Raw genomic sequence first — 14,143 nt, forward strand, 5'->3', positions numbered from 1 at the left:
ACCCTAACCTTCAAAAGGGTGTTGCTCCCTCCACCACCCCAAGTGCTTTCTGCACCTTCCCACTATTTTTTTTTGTTCCAAAAATACTTTACACCTCCCCACTATTTTCTTTTATTCCAAAAATACCATACACTTTCCCATTATCCTCAACAATCTTTCTCTTTCTCTTTCTACATTAATGGAGCATTCATATGGCTTAGATTTAAACTTGTGATATATTGCAAAAATGGGTCCAAAGAGTCAAAAGTCTGACCCTACAATACAAAAACAAACTAAAAACGAGATTACAAACTAAATTAAAAACAGTTACTGATGTGGACAATAGTAAATGACGTGACGACTTCAAATGACGTGACAACTCTCTTTAAGTGTTAAAATATAATTTCGAAGTTCTCCTAAAAATAGTAATGAAAATAATTAAATTCAGATAATTCAAATTAATTAAAATATGAATTATTGGTCAAATTAAACCCAAATAATGAAATTGAAAGAATAATGGACACTTAAGCACATTTCACTAATTAAATTCGATGTAGAAAGCTAAGTGAATAGAACAAAATAATGATTCATCAATATGTAAATTGTGTCTACAAACTACAATGCCATGTTATCAATTACTAGAGTGGGTACTTTTTCTTCCTACCAAAACACTCAACAACTATGCAACCCCTGATCCATTTTACTTAGCCAAGTGTTTCAACAACTGAGCAACACAACCGAGTAGATTCAACAATTATGCAACACAGTTGAGTAGTGGACAACTCGGTAACATAGTCAAGTAAACTAGACAACTCGACAACAAAGCCAAGTAGAATAGACAACTTAACAATACAGAGGAAAACTTCTCAATATTGTTGAGTACCAATAACAACTTGATAAGACAACTGAGTAATGTTCATTCATAATACAAAACTAAATCGTCCCTGGGTTCATAATACTCATGAAATTTAAAAACACTTTTCCATAAACTCACCTGATTATAATTTTTTAAAACTTTATTCTATAGCTTATAATTTTTTTAACTAAGTATTTTTCAAAATCAATCATGTAATATCAATTTTATTTATTATATGCAATTAAAATTATTTTCATATCACATTGATTTAACATTTACAATAATATAATCTAATTTCAAACTCTTACTAATGGAGTTAAATGTCAATGATCAATCATTTACCTCATCATTTACTACTAATAACTTTCATAACATTTTCATTATATTTCATTAAATAATAATTTCACTATTTTATTATTATTTTTCATATAAATAAAAACTATTTTACGAACTTGGCCCAAAAAGTTGGTAGGAGAAGGTCGGCCTGTACAAGCTCGGCCTGAAGGAGCAACCTAAAGAGTTCGGTTTGAGGAAGTTAGCCTAGAGGAGGTTGGCCTGTTAGAGTTTGACCTCGGACTAATGAACTTGGCCTAAAGAAGCTCGGTATGAGAGCATCGACCTGTACAAACTTACCTTGTAGGAGCTCCATAGAAGAAGGCCAGCCTATACAAGCTTAACCTGAACAACTCGGTCTAGATAGCTCAACCTGTAACCACTCGACCTGGAAGAAGTTAGCCAGCATAAATAAGCTTCTTAGAGCTCAGCATACAGAACTCGACCTGTTAAAGCATGATCTAGAGGAAGTCGACCTAGAAAGCTCGACTTTTACAACCTTGGTTAGTAAGAGCTTCGCATGAGTTCTGTCTGATCAAGTTGACCTATAAGAGTTTGCCTTAGAGAAAATCTACCTGTAAAAGCTTAACCTTAAGAGGTCGTCGATCTATTAGAATTTGACATGAAAAAAGTCGATATACAGAGAATTTTTTCTAGAAAAAATTGACTAACAAAAAACAAGACCTATAATAACTCAATTTGAAAAATTCAATTTAAAAGAAATCAACAAATAATCAATCTGGACAAACTCAACCTAATCAAATAAACATAAAATATAATTACTTTAATAATAACAATTACAATAATACAACTTAGTTTTTATAGTATCTCATTACATAATAATTGAACTATTTTATTATTTGTATATACAAAATGAAAGCAATAATTTAAAAAGAAAAACGTGCGTAATACGGGTCACTCGACTAAGTGGTTTTTGAAAAAATATCACAAAGTTTTAACAAAAAGTTATTATACACTCAGTACAACCGTATCTACCAATCAGCATAGAAGAGTTGGTATAGAGAATTCTTCCTAGAAGAGTTCGATTAACAAGAGCTAGACTTACAAAAGCTTATTCTAAAAGAAGTAAACCAATAAAAACTCAATCTAGACACATTCAACCTAAAAATCTTGACATATAAAAACTCAACTAAAAAAACTTAACCAAATAAACATAGAATATAATTACTTTAATAATAACAATTACAATAATACAACAATTTTTTTATAGTATCTCATTGCATAATAATTTAATTATTTTATTATTTGTATATACAAAATGAAAGCAATATTTTAAAGGTTTAATGTCTCCTAAAGTCCCTATTTTCGTCCAGAATCTCAAATAGGTCTCCTTCTTTTTCGGCGTCGCAATTGGGTCCTAATTTTTGTAAAATTGGATCAAATAAAGACTTTCCGTCAAATTGATTAAACACCGTTAAATAGGATGTTACGTGACATGTTGACGTGACTAAACTGTGTTTTTTTATATTTTTGAATTAAAAAATGAAGGATAAATAGTGCTGAAAGGGCAAAGTTGTAAATGAAATAAAATTAAGGGGTGAAATAAAATTAAGTGCCGAAAGGGAATGTTCTCTTTTCCCCTCTGTTAACTATTCTTAGTGCATCTCTTCTCCTTCAAGGTCCAGTAGACACCACCATATCCAAAATCCTAAAAAAAAAATGTTTCCCTTTTCGTCCATACGATTCCTCCAAAACCAGCTTTCCCAAAATTCTCCATGATTCCAATTTCAGCTTCCAATCTTCATCCCATTACCATTCTTCTTTCCAAGTAAAACTCTCAAACGTCTACGCAACAATCATCCATCATCATAACTTTATTCTTCTTTGCAAGTAAAACTCTCGGATTTACAACAAATTAAAGAAAGAGTTCCAGCAAAACTTGGATAGGCGAAGCAACGTTCCTATGTTGCACTCTGATCTGGAAGTTTGAAGGAGAAGCGGCAGCGGTGGCACGTTCTTGCTCTGATAGTGGCTCGCGTGGGAAAAGAAAGAAGCTGGAACAATGGTGTGTGGTGGCACTTCCAATGCGGAGGACGTCGCCGGTGATGATTTTGGCCGGCCAGAGAGAGCCACAATTGGACTGGTTCGGTAGAGGCAGGGGTTGCCGTGGAAGGGAGTGAAGGAGAGAATATAAAGGAAAAAAAATGGAGAATTTTTCTCAACCCCCCTCCCCAATAGCATCTTCTTGGGGCCTGCCATCCCTACAGCCCACACCACGAACAAGAACAGCCCACACCGCGAACAAGAACTATAAGCTTAACTTTTAATGCCACGTAATAAAAAATTACAGGGTGTTGCTCCCTCCACACCTTTCTCCCTCCACCTCCCCTTTACTATTTTGCCCCTCAGTAAAATTTTATTTTTAGGGTTATTATTTTTTAATTTTACCCCTTCATAACCTATTTCACTAATAACCTATTCTAGTACCGTGTATAAGTAAAATATTTTTCTTTCATTTTAACATTATACTTGTTCTTCTCTTTCTTTGGTCTGCTGTGAGATACTACAAGTTGCAAAGGTTGGTGGTGGTGGAAAGAATTATTAAGCAGTCTCCCTCTCGTGGTGGTGCAGTGTCACTCTCGTGGTGCAGTGCGTGGAGTGGTGCAGTGCGTGTGTGGTGCTTCCTCCAGGTGCGTACTCGAATAAACTATGACATAAAACCCTAAAATAAAAAACGAAACCTTTAAACGAAGGTGACATCCTTCAACGGATGTCAACATCCGTTTAAGGTAAAACGGACTTAAACGGATGTTGACATCCGTTGAAGGATGTCACCTCCGTTTAAAGGTTTCGTTTTTTTAGGGTTTGTTTTATTAGTTTATTAGATATTTTAATAATTTAATTTAAATGTTTTGGTTTATTATTTTTGAATATATTTTTAATGTATTTTAATAATGTATATTTATATTAGTTTATATTTAAATTTTTAATTTTGGATGTGATATATAATTAGTTTTTAAACATAATGATTTTGTAAAACTGAAGAAAAAGGAATGGAAGCGCAGGAGGTGGGGAGGTGAAACGGAAATGGGGAAAGAGAAAGAGAGTTCTGTGGGTGGGGGTTTTAACTTAAAGATATAATTGTATTTAAAATAATGTGGGGAGGTGGGGGAAATATACGGTGGTGGTGGAGGGAGCAACACCCAAAATTACATTGTCAGCATATTCTTCTTAATGACGTTATCTCAATTTGACGGAAAGTTTCTATTTGATCCAATTTTACAAAAATAAAAACCCAATTGAGATGCAAAAAAAAAGGACCTATTTAAAATTCTGGACGAAAATAAAGACTTTAAGAGACATTAAACCTATTTTGAAAAGAACAACGTGGGTAACACGGTCACTCGACTAAATGGTTTTTTAAAAAATATCACAAATTATAACAAAAAGTTATTATACACTCGGTACAACCGTATCTACCAATCAGCATACTCTATCTTCCCTTCATAAAGACAGAACAACTTCATCCGGAGAGAGAGAGAAAAAGAGGATGAGAGAAGAAGGTATGAGAGAAGATGAATCCCCTGTTAGTTTGTTTGAGACAAAGGAAGGAAGATTCCGAGGATTGTACAAGGTATTTGCAACAACAATATTTGGCGCTGTTTGTTTGATCTGGGTTTACAGAGTGGTGAACATGGGCAGAATCGAGAGAGGAAGGTGGTGTTGGATGAGTGTTATGGTGTCAGAGTTTGGTTTTGGATTATACTGGATCATCACACAGTCTGTTCGATGGAGAATACTCTACCACACACCTTTCAAACACACCCTCTTAAACAGGTCACCTACTTACTTTTCTTCATCTTCTCTCACTCTCTCCTATAGAATACTTCAAATATCTTCCCTGAACATTTAAATATAATCATATTTTACTTTTTCTTTTAAGCCTAACAGATACTCACTTTATCATAACAAATATTGATATATATTTTTTATCATGATAAGAGAAAGAAAACTTTTTATTTATCCTTTATTTCTTGTTTTTATAAATTTATTGTTACTTTTTCCGAACTTAATTATATATTAATATTATTTTTTTTCTTTCATAAAATTCGAAATAGTTATTATAAATCAAATACATTATTTCTATAAAATATTCACAAATGTTAAATAAAATTAATAAAATTACCTTTTTTAGGATTATAATTACTTTTTATTATATTGAAAAAATATCACAATACAGTTATACTGAAGAAACTATTTACTTAAAAATAAATTACCCTCCTATGTCATGGTCTGAATGAAAAGATAGATATGGAACCTTTAAACCCTAAATTTGAAAGATTTAAACATTTTTAAAAATCAGTTTTAAGTTGATTTTTCTAATTTAGCATACTAATATAACATATATATATATATATATATATATATATATATTTAAATGAATAGATAAAACCTGAATAAAAGTAGAATTAGACTTTTTTTATTGCATCATTCATCATATTTATTAATTTCTATTTTTTTCTTTTACTTTTCCCATCCCTCATTTTAAAGTTGAGATATATGTCGCGAGAATGCTAGGACAGTATTCATTTTATATATTGGTTTGGCTTTTATGATGTAATTAATAGTATGTGAACTATTTGTAATATAAGTGTATATTTTATTTAAAAAAAGTTAAAATTTTGTGGGGCAACTACCCCCAAAGTCTACTAAGTGGATCTGCGGCGATGATATAATAAAAAAAATTGAAAAGTAGATTAAAAAATATATAAAAGAAGACTACCCAGGATGACTGCCAAATCTTGCAAGTTGCAACCACACATTCTGGTGTTATAGTCAATGGAGATTAATTTTTTTCTTTTATCTCTTTCTTTTTTAATTAAGAATAATATCAGATCTTTCTTTTTCTCTAAGAATATATTTCTTTTCTTTCTCTTCATTTTTTCAGAATATCCTTTCAAGAGAGGATACGAACCAGACAGAAGTGTTTCATTCACAACGTCAAGTCTACTGTTTTTTTTCCAATTTAAAATTATTTGGACAAAGAGAAACAAACAAATTGCTGATTTATTAAGTCCCATCTAAGAGAAGGTTAATGTAACACTCACTTTCAACGATACTTTACTTTACACTATTCCAAAATTATTTACACCTTAAAACAATTACCAAATAACTTCAAAGCAACAAATCACTAGTAATTCATATTGCTCATATTAGCTAAGAGAATTATAAAATATATTTGACAAAATAATTTTAAAATATTTAAATAATATTTTTAAATTAAACGTAATTTTAATGTTCATTAAATATAAAATTATCAAAGTTCATTTTAACTAAATCTACTATACTATAACTATAATTATTTTGCATCACCAAAAACACTAATTTCTACTCTCCTTTCGTACAAAAAGTTTTGAAATGATAGATATTATTTTAAATTTAGTGAAAAACATTATTTCAATTTTCTAAATACATATCTTTTTAATTTATTTACGAAAATGGTAGTCTTGTGTCTTTTCTTGTTTTGTCTTTTTTAGGTAAGAAAATGACCATTTTAAGACTATTCTGCATCAAATTTAAGAGATAAAGTTTAAGTCTGCACCACAACTTATCTTGATAGCTTACTGATTTTGTCTGTTATCAATGTTATATATATAATTTCAACTTTTATCATTACTTATTTATGGATTATTACAATAAAATAGTGAAAAAAACTCCACTGTGTAACTTCCAACACATTTACATACATCACTGGGATGGTGCCGGGGTGAAACAAGATGTACATCAAATTATAAATATAGTTAAAATATGCTTTAATCATAGCTGTGATATCATGATAAAAAGTGGATTTTAAGTCTAATTCAATCCCATAAAATCGGCTTGTAAGACGAGGTCTGTATCCACTTATATATTATAAATTTATCTTGTCTCTAGTTGAGGTGAGACTTTCAATACACCTCCCTTACGTCGAGGTATAAACATCATTTCGAACGTGAGAGTAAATATTAATGGGTGGTCCGATAACGGTCCGATGGCGATTGAAAGAGCATACCCAACAAACAACAAATAAAGTCCACTTCTTAACATTCTACAATCTTTTTGGACAGATATGATGATGAGAATTTACCAGCAGTGGACATTTTTGTATGCACGGCTGATCCAAAACTGGAACCTCCATGCATGGTGATGAACACAGTGTTATCAGCAATGGCATACAACTATCCTGCAAATAAATTGAACGTGTATCTCTCTGACGATGGAGGCTCTGAGCTAACATTCTACGCTCTCTTAAAGGCCTCCATTTTTTCCAAACATTGGTTACCCTTTTGTAGAAGATTCAATGTTGAGCCTAGGTCCCCGGAAGTCTTCTTTGCTCATCCCCAAAATTCAAGCACTAGCACTGAGTATCAGAAAGCATATTTACATATCAAGGTAACCAAGTTTTTTTTTATTATTAAGCATGTTGAATTTACGTATGTATAATTAACGAGATTGTATCTATATATGTATGTCAGAAATTGTACGAGGAAATGAAAAGTGAGATTGAATCAGCAGCAGTAAAGGGAGAGCTTCCAGAGAATGTGAGAAATGAGCACAGGGGATTCTCAGAATGGAACCCAAAATCGACAAAGCAGGATCACCAGTCTATTGTGCAGGTATGAACATTTTTAATTTTCTGAGAAAACATAAAGAACATATTAGTTTTTCTACGTAGTTAATATCTGTTCATGATTATGTTAGATTATAGTGGATGGAAGAGACAGAAATAGTGTAGATGAAGATGGATTTGAACTTCCAACAGTGGTATACATGGCACGAGAGAAACGACCCAACCATCCTCATCACTTCAAAGCTGGTGCTGTTAATGCACTGGTGAGTGATTAAATCACTAACTATATGTTTGATAAAAATGATCAAATATACATTTTTTAAACTTTTTTTGCATTCAGTGTGTATGCTAATTAAACTTGGAATGTCTTAAGCTTATTAACTCTTTATCTAACAATAAAATGCTTACAATTGTGCAGATAAGAGTATCATCCCAAATAAGCAATGCTCCTTTCATCCTCAACTTGGACTGTGACATGTACTCCAATAATGCAGATACAATTCAAGAAATACTATGTTTTTTCCTGGACGAAACAAAAGGACAAGATATAGCATATGTACAATTTCCCCAAAGCTTCAGTAACATCACCAAAAATGACCAGTATGGAAATTCTTATCTTGTAAGCGCTAAGGTGAGTGATAAAATTACTTATAACATTAACTTTACCCAGACTATAGATGTTAACACGGTGTATGTATGCTATATAGTCACACAAAAAGATGAACTAACACTATCGAGTCTGATTTTGTAATGCAATAAAGTATGAGTTAGCTGGCATATGCGGATATGGAGCAGCCTTGTTCTGTGGAACAGGATGCTTACATAGAAGAGAAAGTCTTTCAGGATCTCACTTGAAAGATTACAAAGTAAATTGGGAGAAGAAGCCTAAAAGAAACAATAACAGAACAATTGATGAACTGAATGAAGCATCGAAGGCTCTTGCCACTTGCACCTATGAAGAGGGCACCTTATGGGGGAAGGAGGTACGTATATGTTTGCTTTCTAAATTTCTATTTAAAAGCATTCTGTAATGAAAAATAATTTTTTACACCATTTGAACCAGTTCATAATCGGGGATATTTTGATCATTAAAACTTCTGAGTGTTGCAGATGGGATTAGTGTATGGTATTCCTGTAGAAGACGTTGCAACTGGCCTTGTAATCTCGTGTAGGGGTTGGAAATCTATTTATTACAACCCAGAAAAAAAGGCATTTCTGGGCATAGCTCCAACAACCTTGGATGTAGCATGTCTTCAGCATATGAGGTGGTCAGAAGGCCTGTTCCAAGTTTTCTTCTCCAAGTATTGCCCTTTCATTTATGGACATGGAAAGATACACTTGGGTGTTCAAATGGGATATTGCAATTACCTCTTGTGGGCTCCTATGTCCCTGCCCACTCTTTGTTATGTCATTCTTCTTCCTATCTCCTTGTTTCATGGCATTCCGTTGTTCCCAAAGGTTGTCTCGTAGTTGGAATAAATTTTGTTTCTTTCTTTGATTTTGTTGCACTCATTTGCTCTCCTTTCGTGTTTTTGCAGCTTTCAAGCATGTGGGTCATTCCATTTGCGTATGCATTTCTTGCTACCTATGGCTATAGCTTGTGTGAGTATTTGACTTGTGGATCCACGACAAAGGCATGGTGGAATTTGCAGAGAATAAAGTTCATCCACAGAGTCAGCTCTTATCTCTTTGGTTTCATCGATACCATGACAAAGCAACTAGGATTGTCACAGACAAACTTTGTGATCACAGATAAAGTAGTAACTGAGGATGTTCAAACCAGATACGAGCAAGGAATCATTGAGTTTGGAGGCTCCTCAATCATGTTGACCATCTTAGGAACAGTGGCTTTGCTGAACCTTTTTGGTCTGGTCGGAGGAATCGTGAGAATTCTAATGGAATTGGAATTGAGCTGGAGCCAATTGATGATGCAGATTACAGTGAGTTTCTTGGTGGTAATGATCAATTTACCGGTATATGAAGCACTTTTCATTCGTTCTGATAAAGGCTGCATATCATCCTCGATTATGCTGAAGTCCATTGTTGTGGCTTCTTTAGCATGTTACCTTGGAGCTTTCATTTGCTAGTGTAGCCAAGAGTAAAAGGCAATGTAATATGTTTTAATTGAGTTTATACTCTTTAATATTTTTAATTGAGTAATATAATTTGTTTTGTTATTTTATTTATTTATATTTATCTATCATGCTATTTAACAAAATAATATCATACCCCATTATTTTACATTAATATCAATATTAATCATAATCTCACATTTCTCTACTTAATAAATAAGATGATAAGACAATATATTATTTTCATAATTTAGTTAACAGAAAAATTAAAAAGTAGAAAACTTAATTATGAACACTACAAAAAATTAATTAAAAATATCTAAATTTATATAAAAAAAAACTTTCCACTTAATTAATACATTAGTTTGTTACCTTTTGACTTTTAAGATAGTGCAATATTTATCTATATGCAATATTGTGCAAGATTGTGCAACATGTATATTATAGACAGATTTTTTCAAAAACTATAATTAAAAATTATATTTTCTAAATATTAATATTAACATCAATATTTCATAAATAACAAAGAATGAAATTAAAATTAAAAATTTATTAAATAGTAATATTAGTTAAAGTTTATTTTAAATTAAAAAATATATATAAATGAAATTTATAAAATAGGAAATGTAAATTCTTTTAACAAAATATTTAAGTTTTTTTTATTATATTTATCTCGATATTTATATATTTAATTATTATTATTATTCCTCTCTTCATAAATTCATCTCAATTGAGGTAGTGGAAAAGGAATAGCATCATTGGGCAACAAAATGTTGTTTTATTATTATGATTTTTTTTAAAATTATAACAAGTGTCCAGATTTTACAATAAATTACATAAATAAATAGAATTATAAAATACTATCAAAGTTGGTAAGTCCGATAGGATTGTGACATAAAAGAAATTTATGTGAAAGAAATCTGTAATTTTATTTTTGTAATTTATTATAAAATAAGTAATAATAATATGATATATTTTTATAATTATTTAATATATAATATAAACACTAGTGGAAAAAAGTCATTCTATAACAGACCTATTATAACTGATAAAAATAATCCATCATAATAGGTTGACCGGTGGCAAAACTGTAATAAACGTAAGACATATTATAACAGAGTTTTAAAAATCAGTCATAATACATAACACGGTGGCAAACTTGTAAATAATTTCAAAACGTACTATAACGGAGTTATAAAAATCAATCATAATATGAAACGCGGTGGCAAACTTGTAAATAAGTTTTAAACCGTATTACAACGTAATCTTGGATAACTGTTAATATATGAGAAGGGTGAAAAATTTTAGTAAGATATTATAACTGGTTTTAAATATCAGTCTTAATATATCTCTAAATTGATTTTCCCCTTTCTCTCTACAATTTTAGTCCCATAGTGTCGCAATCTTTCTCAGTGTCGTCGAACCCTAATTCTCTCTCAGAGTCCAGTCCACTGATGGCTTCGCAAATGGCGATCTTCTTCCGCACGCGTTCTATTCTCTTCTCAAAACTCTCTTCCCTCGTCAAAACCATATCCACTTTCCCGTCCTCTCGCAGGAGCCTCAGCTGGCGGATCCCGCTCCTCTCCCTCCTAACCTCGCCTCCGACAGCCCTTTCTACCACCAAAACTGGCGCATCTCTTCCTCTCTTTATTTCTTTCTCCTTTGAAACCCTCTCTTCCTGAGAGATTGGTTTTTCACAACGACGAGGTACTTTGATTTCGTGTTTCTGCATTTTCGTTTCATGCAATGCATTTCATTCTCTTTGATGTTCTCGGTGCATCGATTGTGTTATTTGCTTTTGTTCTTTAGTTTAAGGGTTTTAGGGCTGGCTAGGTTCAGAATTGACGACTCGTTTTTGGGTGAAAATGGGTGCTTGATGGTTCAAGCGTTGGTGGATTCCGAAGGGAGGTTCGTGGATATCTCAACTGTGTGGCCAATTACCATGAATCCTGAAACCATTTAGTGTGAGAGTAATATAAAAATTTTGTTTTTCTCTGTTATAAATTTGGTATGCTGTATCTGTTTTTTTGTAACATAAAAATTTGTGTGTTTAATAGTTTCTTGGTTTGTGAGGTATAATTGGTTCTTGAAGAGTAGAGTTCTCAGTATTATAATGCTTATATTTTCTAGTCTTGTTGTTAAAGGGTATGAATTTTATAGTTCAGTTGCTACATTATATAATTTTCGGAGGGATAGTTGACATAGGGATGATATTAAGGTGTCTTAGTTAGTCTAGAAAGGCCTCTTTATACTCTAATGAGCTGAAAACACTTGTGTGAAGGTAAGTTAGTGCTTATATCCATTTCAGAATTTAAACTTATGTATAATTCTGATATGAACTGCCATGGACTTGTATTATTGATGTGACTTTCAATTCACCATACAACCTTGTGTTTGGTTGGATAGGTGGTGATGTAAAGTATATTAAGAGTAGTGGATTAAAGCTGGTACGTGCGTGAGTGATGAATGGGTGTTTAAAAGGAACTGAATAATTTTATTTATTTCAGAACACTGGCAAGTACTGGTTTGGGTGGTAAACTTTCTGGAGATATTGGATCACTGTCTGAATTGGAGATTTTGTAAGTATTTTATTCAGTATATTCTTTTGCTATATCTACCAAAGGCAATGATCAAGTCATAAATTAAGAACATGTTAAAATTGAAAATAATGAGGAACAGAGGAAGTTGCGATGAATAATTTGCTTTAAAATGAATAATTTAGCTTAATGGTCATGCATTGCATAGAATACGATTCTGCAATAATTATCCCACTGATGTAGATAAGTACAAGTTTCATTAAAAGATTCATATCCATTAATGGTCATGCAGATAATTTTTGTAGAATGCTAGTCCTTTTAAAGAATAAAGTTTAGTTTTGAAATAGAAAGTAGACATTTCAGCTTTGATTTTAAATGAATTGTGTATTTCAACTTAGTTTAGTTTTGAAACATTGTTTTAAGCTGTCAATTAATAAAAAAAATCATCCTTGGTTTGACTTCTGAGATGGTCATTATTATAATCACAGTTTGTAATTGAATATTATTATAACAAGACCAAAATTCACATTGTCACTACATGTATATATTATTGTTCATTGGGAAAGATATCATATAAGTTTATGATTACACAAGCTTGTAAATCATGTTTGAGATCTTATTCTGCATTTTCTTACAAATAACAGAATCGGGCACATTCCTGTGATTGATGAGAAGGGGATGATTGGAATGGTGTCCATTGGAGATGTGGTTCATGTTGTGGTGCGCGAGCACCGTCAAGAGTTTGAGCATTTGAATGCTTTCATACAAGGGGGTTATTAGATGTTGATGATGGTGAAAATCTCTGAAGAGCACTGAAGCTAATTTGGATTAAGTAATAAGCCTGAGTGTTTGTAAATATGTTTGTGATTTCAGTTCTATCAACATTAACCCCAATGGTGTAGCAGCATGTTAATAATAACAACTGGATGAATTTTGAATCTGTTTTCAACTCTCGAAAACATATTTCACATGGTAACTTTTCTTTTTGCCTTATCATGGATGCCATAGCTTAATACGTTACTTTTATATGTAATATTTTCAAAAAAGTGCTTGAAAATAATTAAGAAAATAAAAAAGGAACTCCATTTAAATCTGCATCCACATTATCAGGATGTCAATTATAATAATTTTTTTTAAAAAAAAACATATATTATGACGTACTAAACAATGTACGTTATAATATGTTGATTCTGAAAATTGCGATATTATAACGTACTTAAGAAACTACGTTATAATATGTGGAACATATTATAACGTAAATTTCTGCTACGTTATAAAATGCGCAGAGTTATTATATCGCCCAGAATTATGTCCCTAGTAACTACATTATAAAAGATTATTTTTGTACGTTATAAAAAGTCATTTTTCCACTAGTAAAATATAAAATGATAAATTTATATACTTTTTAAAAGAAGTGTAAAAAATAATAAAAGATAATATTAAATAAATGTAAAAATTATATATATATATATATATATATATATATATATATATATATATATATATATATATATATATATATATATATATATATATATTTATTTATCATTGTAAAATTTGTAACCTTGTGGTAAGAAATCTGTTATGCATTAATGTGTCATAATAAGGTTTCATCCCACAATTATTTGTACTGTTAGCTTTTCTTTTAGCTGGATAGGTACCTTAAAACTTTTAGGTGGATAGGTACCTTAAAACATATCAATTAGGTAAATACTTTTAAACAATATTGTTTGTTTCATACCAAATTATAAAAGCTGACAATTGGAATTTATAACTTAGTCAATAGTAAATGACG

The 14,143-nt window shown here is 31.4% G+C and overlaps 2 protein-coding genes across 4 annotated transcripts; both read left to right on the forward strand.

Moving 5' to 3' along the window:
* The first annotated feature begins 4,606 nt into the window (after positions 1-4,606).
* Positions 4,607-9,921, forward strand: LOC108338664 (cellulose synthase-like protein E6). Its single transcript, XM_052880377.1, has 8 exons — positions 4,607-4,966; positions 7,237-7,561; positions 7,645-7,785; positions 7,871-8,002; positions 8,158-8,370; positions 8,501-8,722; positions 8,850-9,197; positions 9,278-9,921. The coding sequence occupies exons 1-8, from the start codon at positions 4,680-4,682 to the stop codon at positions 9,824-9,826; spliced, it is 2,217 nt and encodes a 738-aa protein (XP_052736337.1). The 5' UTR covers positions 4,607-4,679; the 3' UTR covers positions 9,827-9,921.
* A 1,246-nt stretch (positions 9,922-11,167) lies between these two features.
* LOC108340038 (CBS domain-containing protein CBSX3, mitochondrial) lies at positions 11,168-13,307 on the forward strand. 3 transcript variants are annotated; one of them, XR_008250522.1, is made up of 4 exons: positions 11,168-11,518; positions 11,621-11,775; positions 12,319-12,390; positions 12,993-13,307. XR_008250522.1 is itself a non-coding variant. In XM_052880378.1 (4 exons), the coding sequence occupies exons 2-4, from the start codon at positions 11,688-11,690 to the stop codon at positions 13,126-13,128; spliced, it is 240 nt and encodes a 79-aa protein (XP_052736338.1). In that variant the 5' UTR covers positions 11,168-11,518; positions 11,621-11,687; the 3' UTR covers positions 13,129-13,307. The 3 variants fall into 3 exon arrangements, 1 of the variants encoding a protein (XP_052736338.1); XM_052880378.1 differs by having other exon boundaries at positions 11,621-11,719; XR_008250521.1 differs by lacking the exon at positions 11,621-11,775.
* The last annotated feature ends 836 nt before the right edge of the window (positions 13,308-14,143 follow it).

This window comes from Vigna angularis, chromosome 7, assembly GCF_016808095.1.
Source record: "Vigna angularis cultivar LongXiaoDou No.4 chromosome 7, ASM1680809v1, whole genome shotgun sequence".
NCBI classification, from domain to species: domain Eukaryota; kingdom Viridiplantae; phylum Streptophyta; class Magnoliopsida; order Fabales; family Fabaceae; genus Vigna; species Vigna angularis.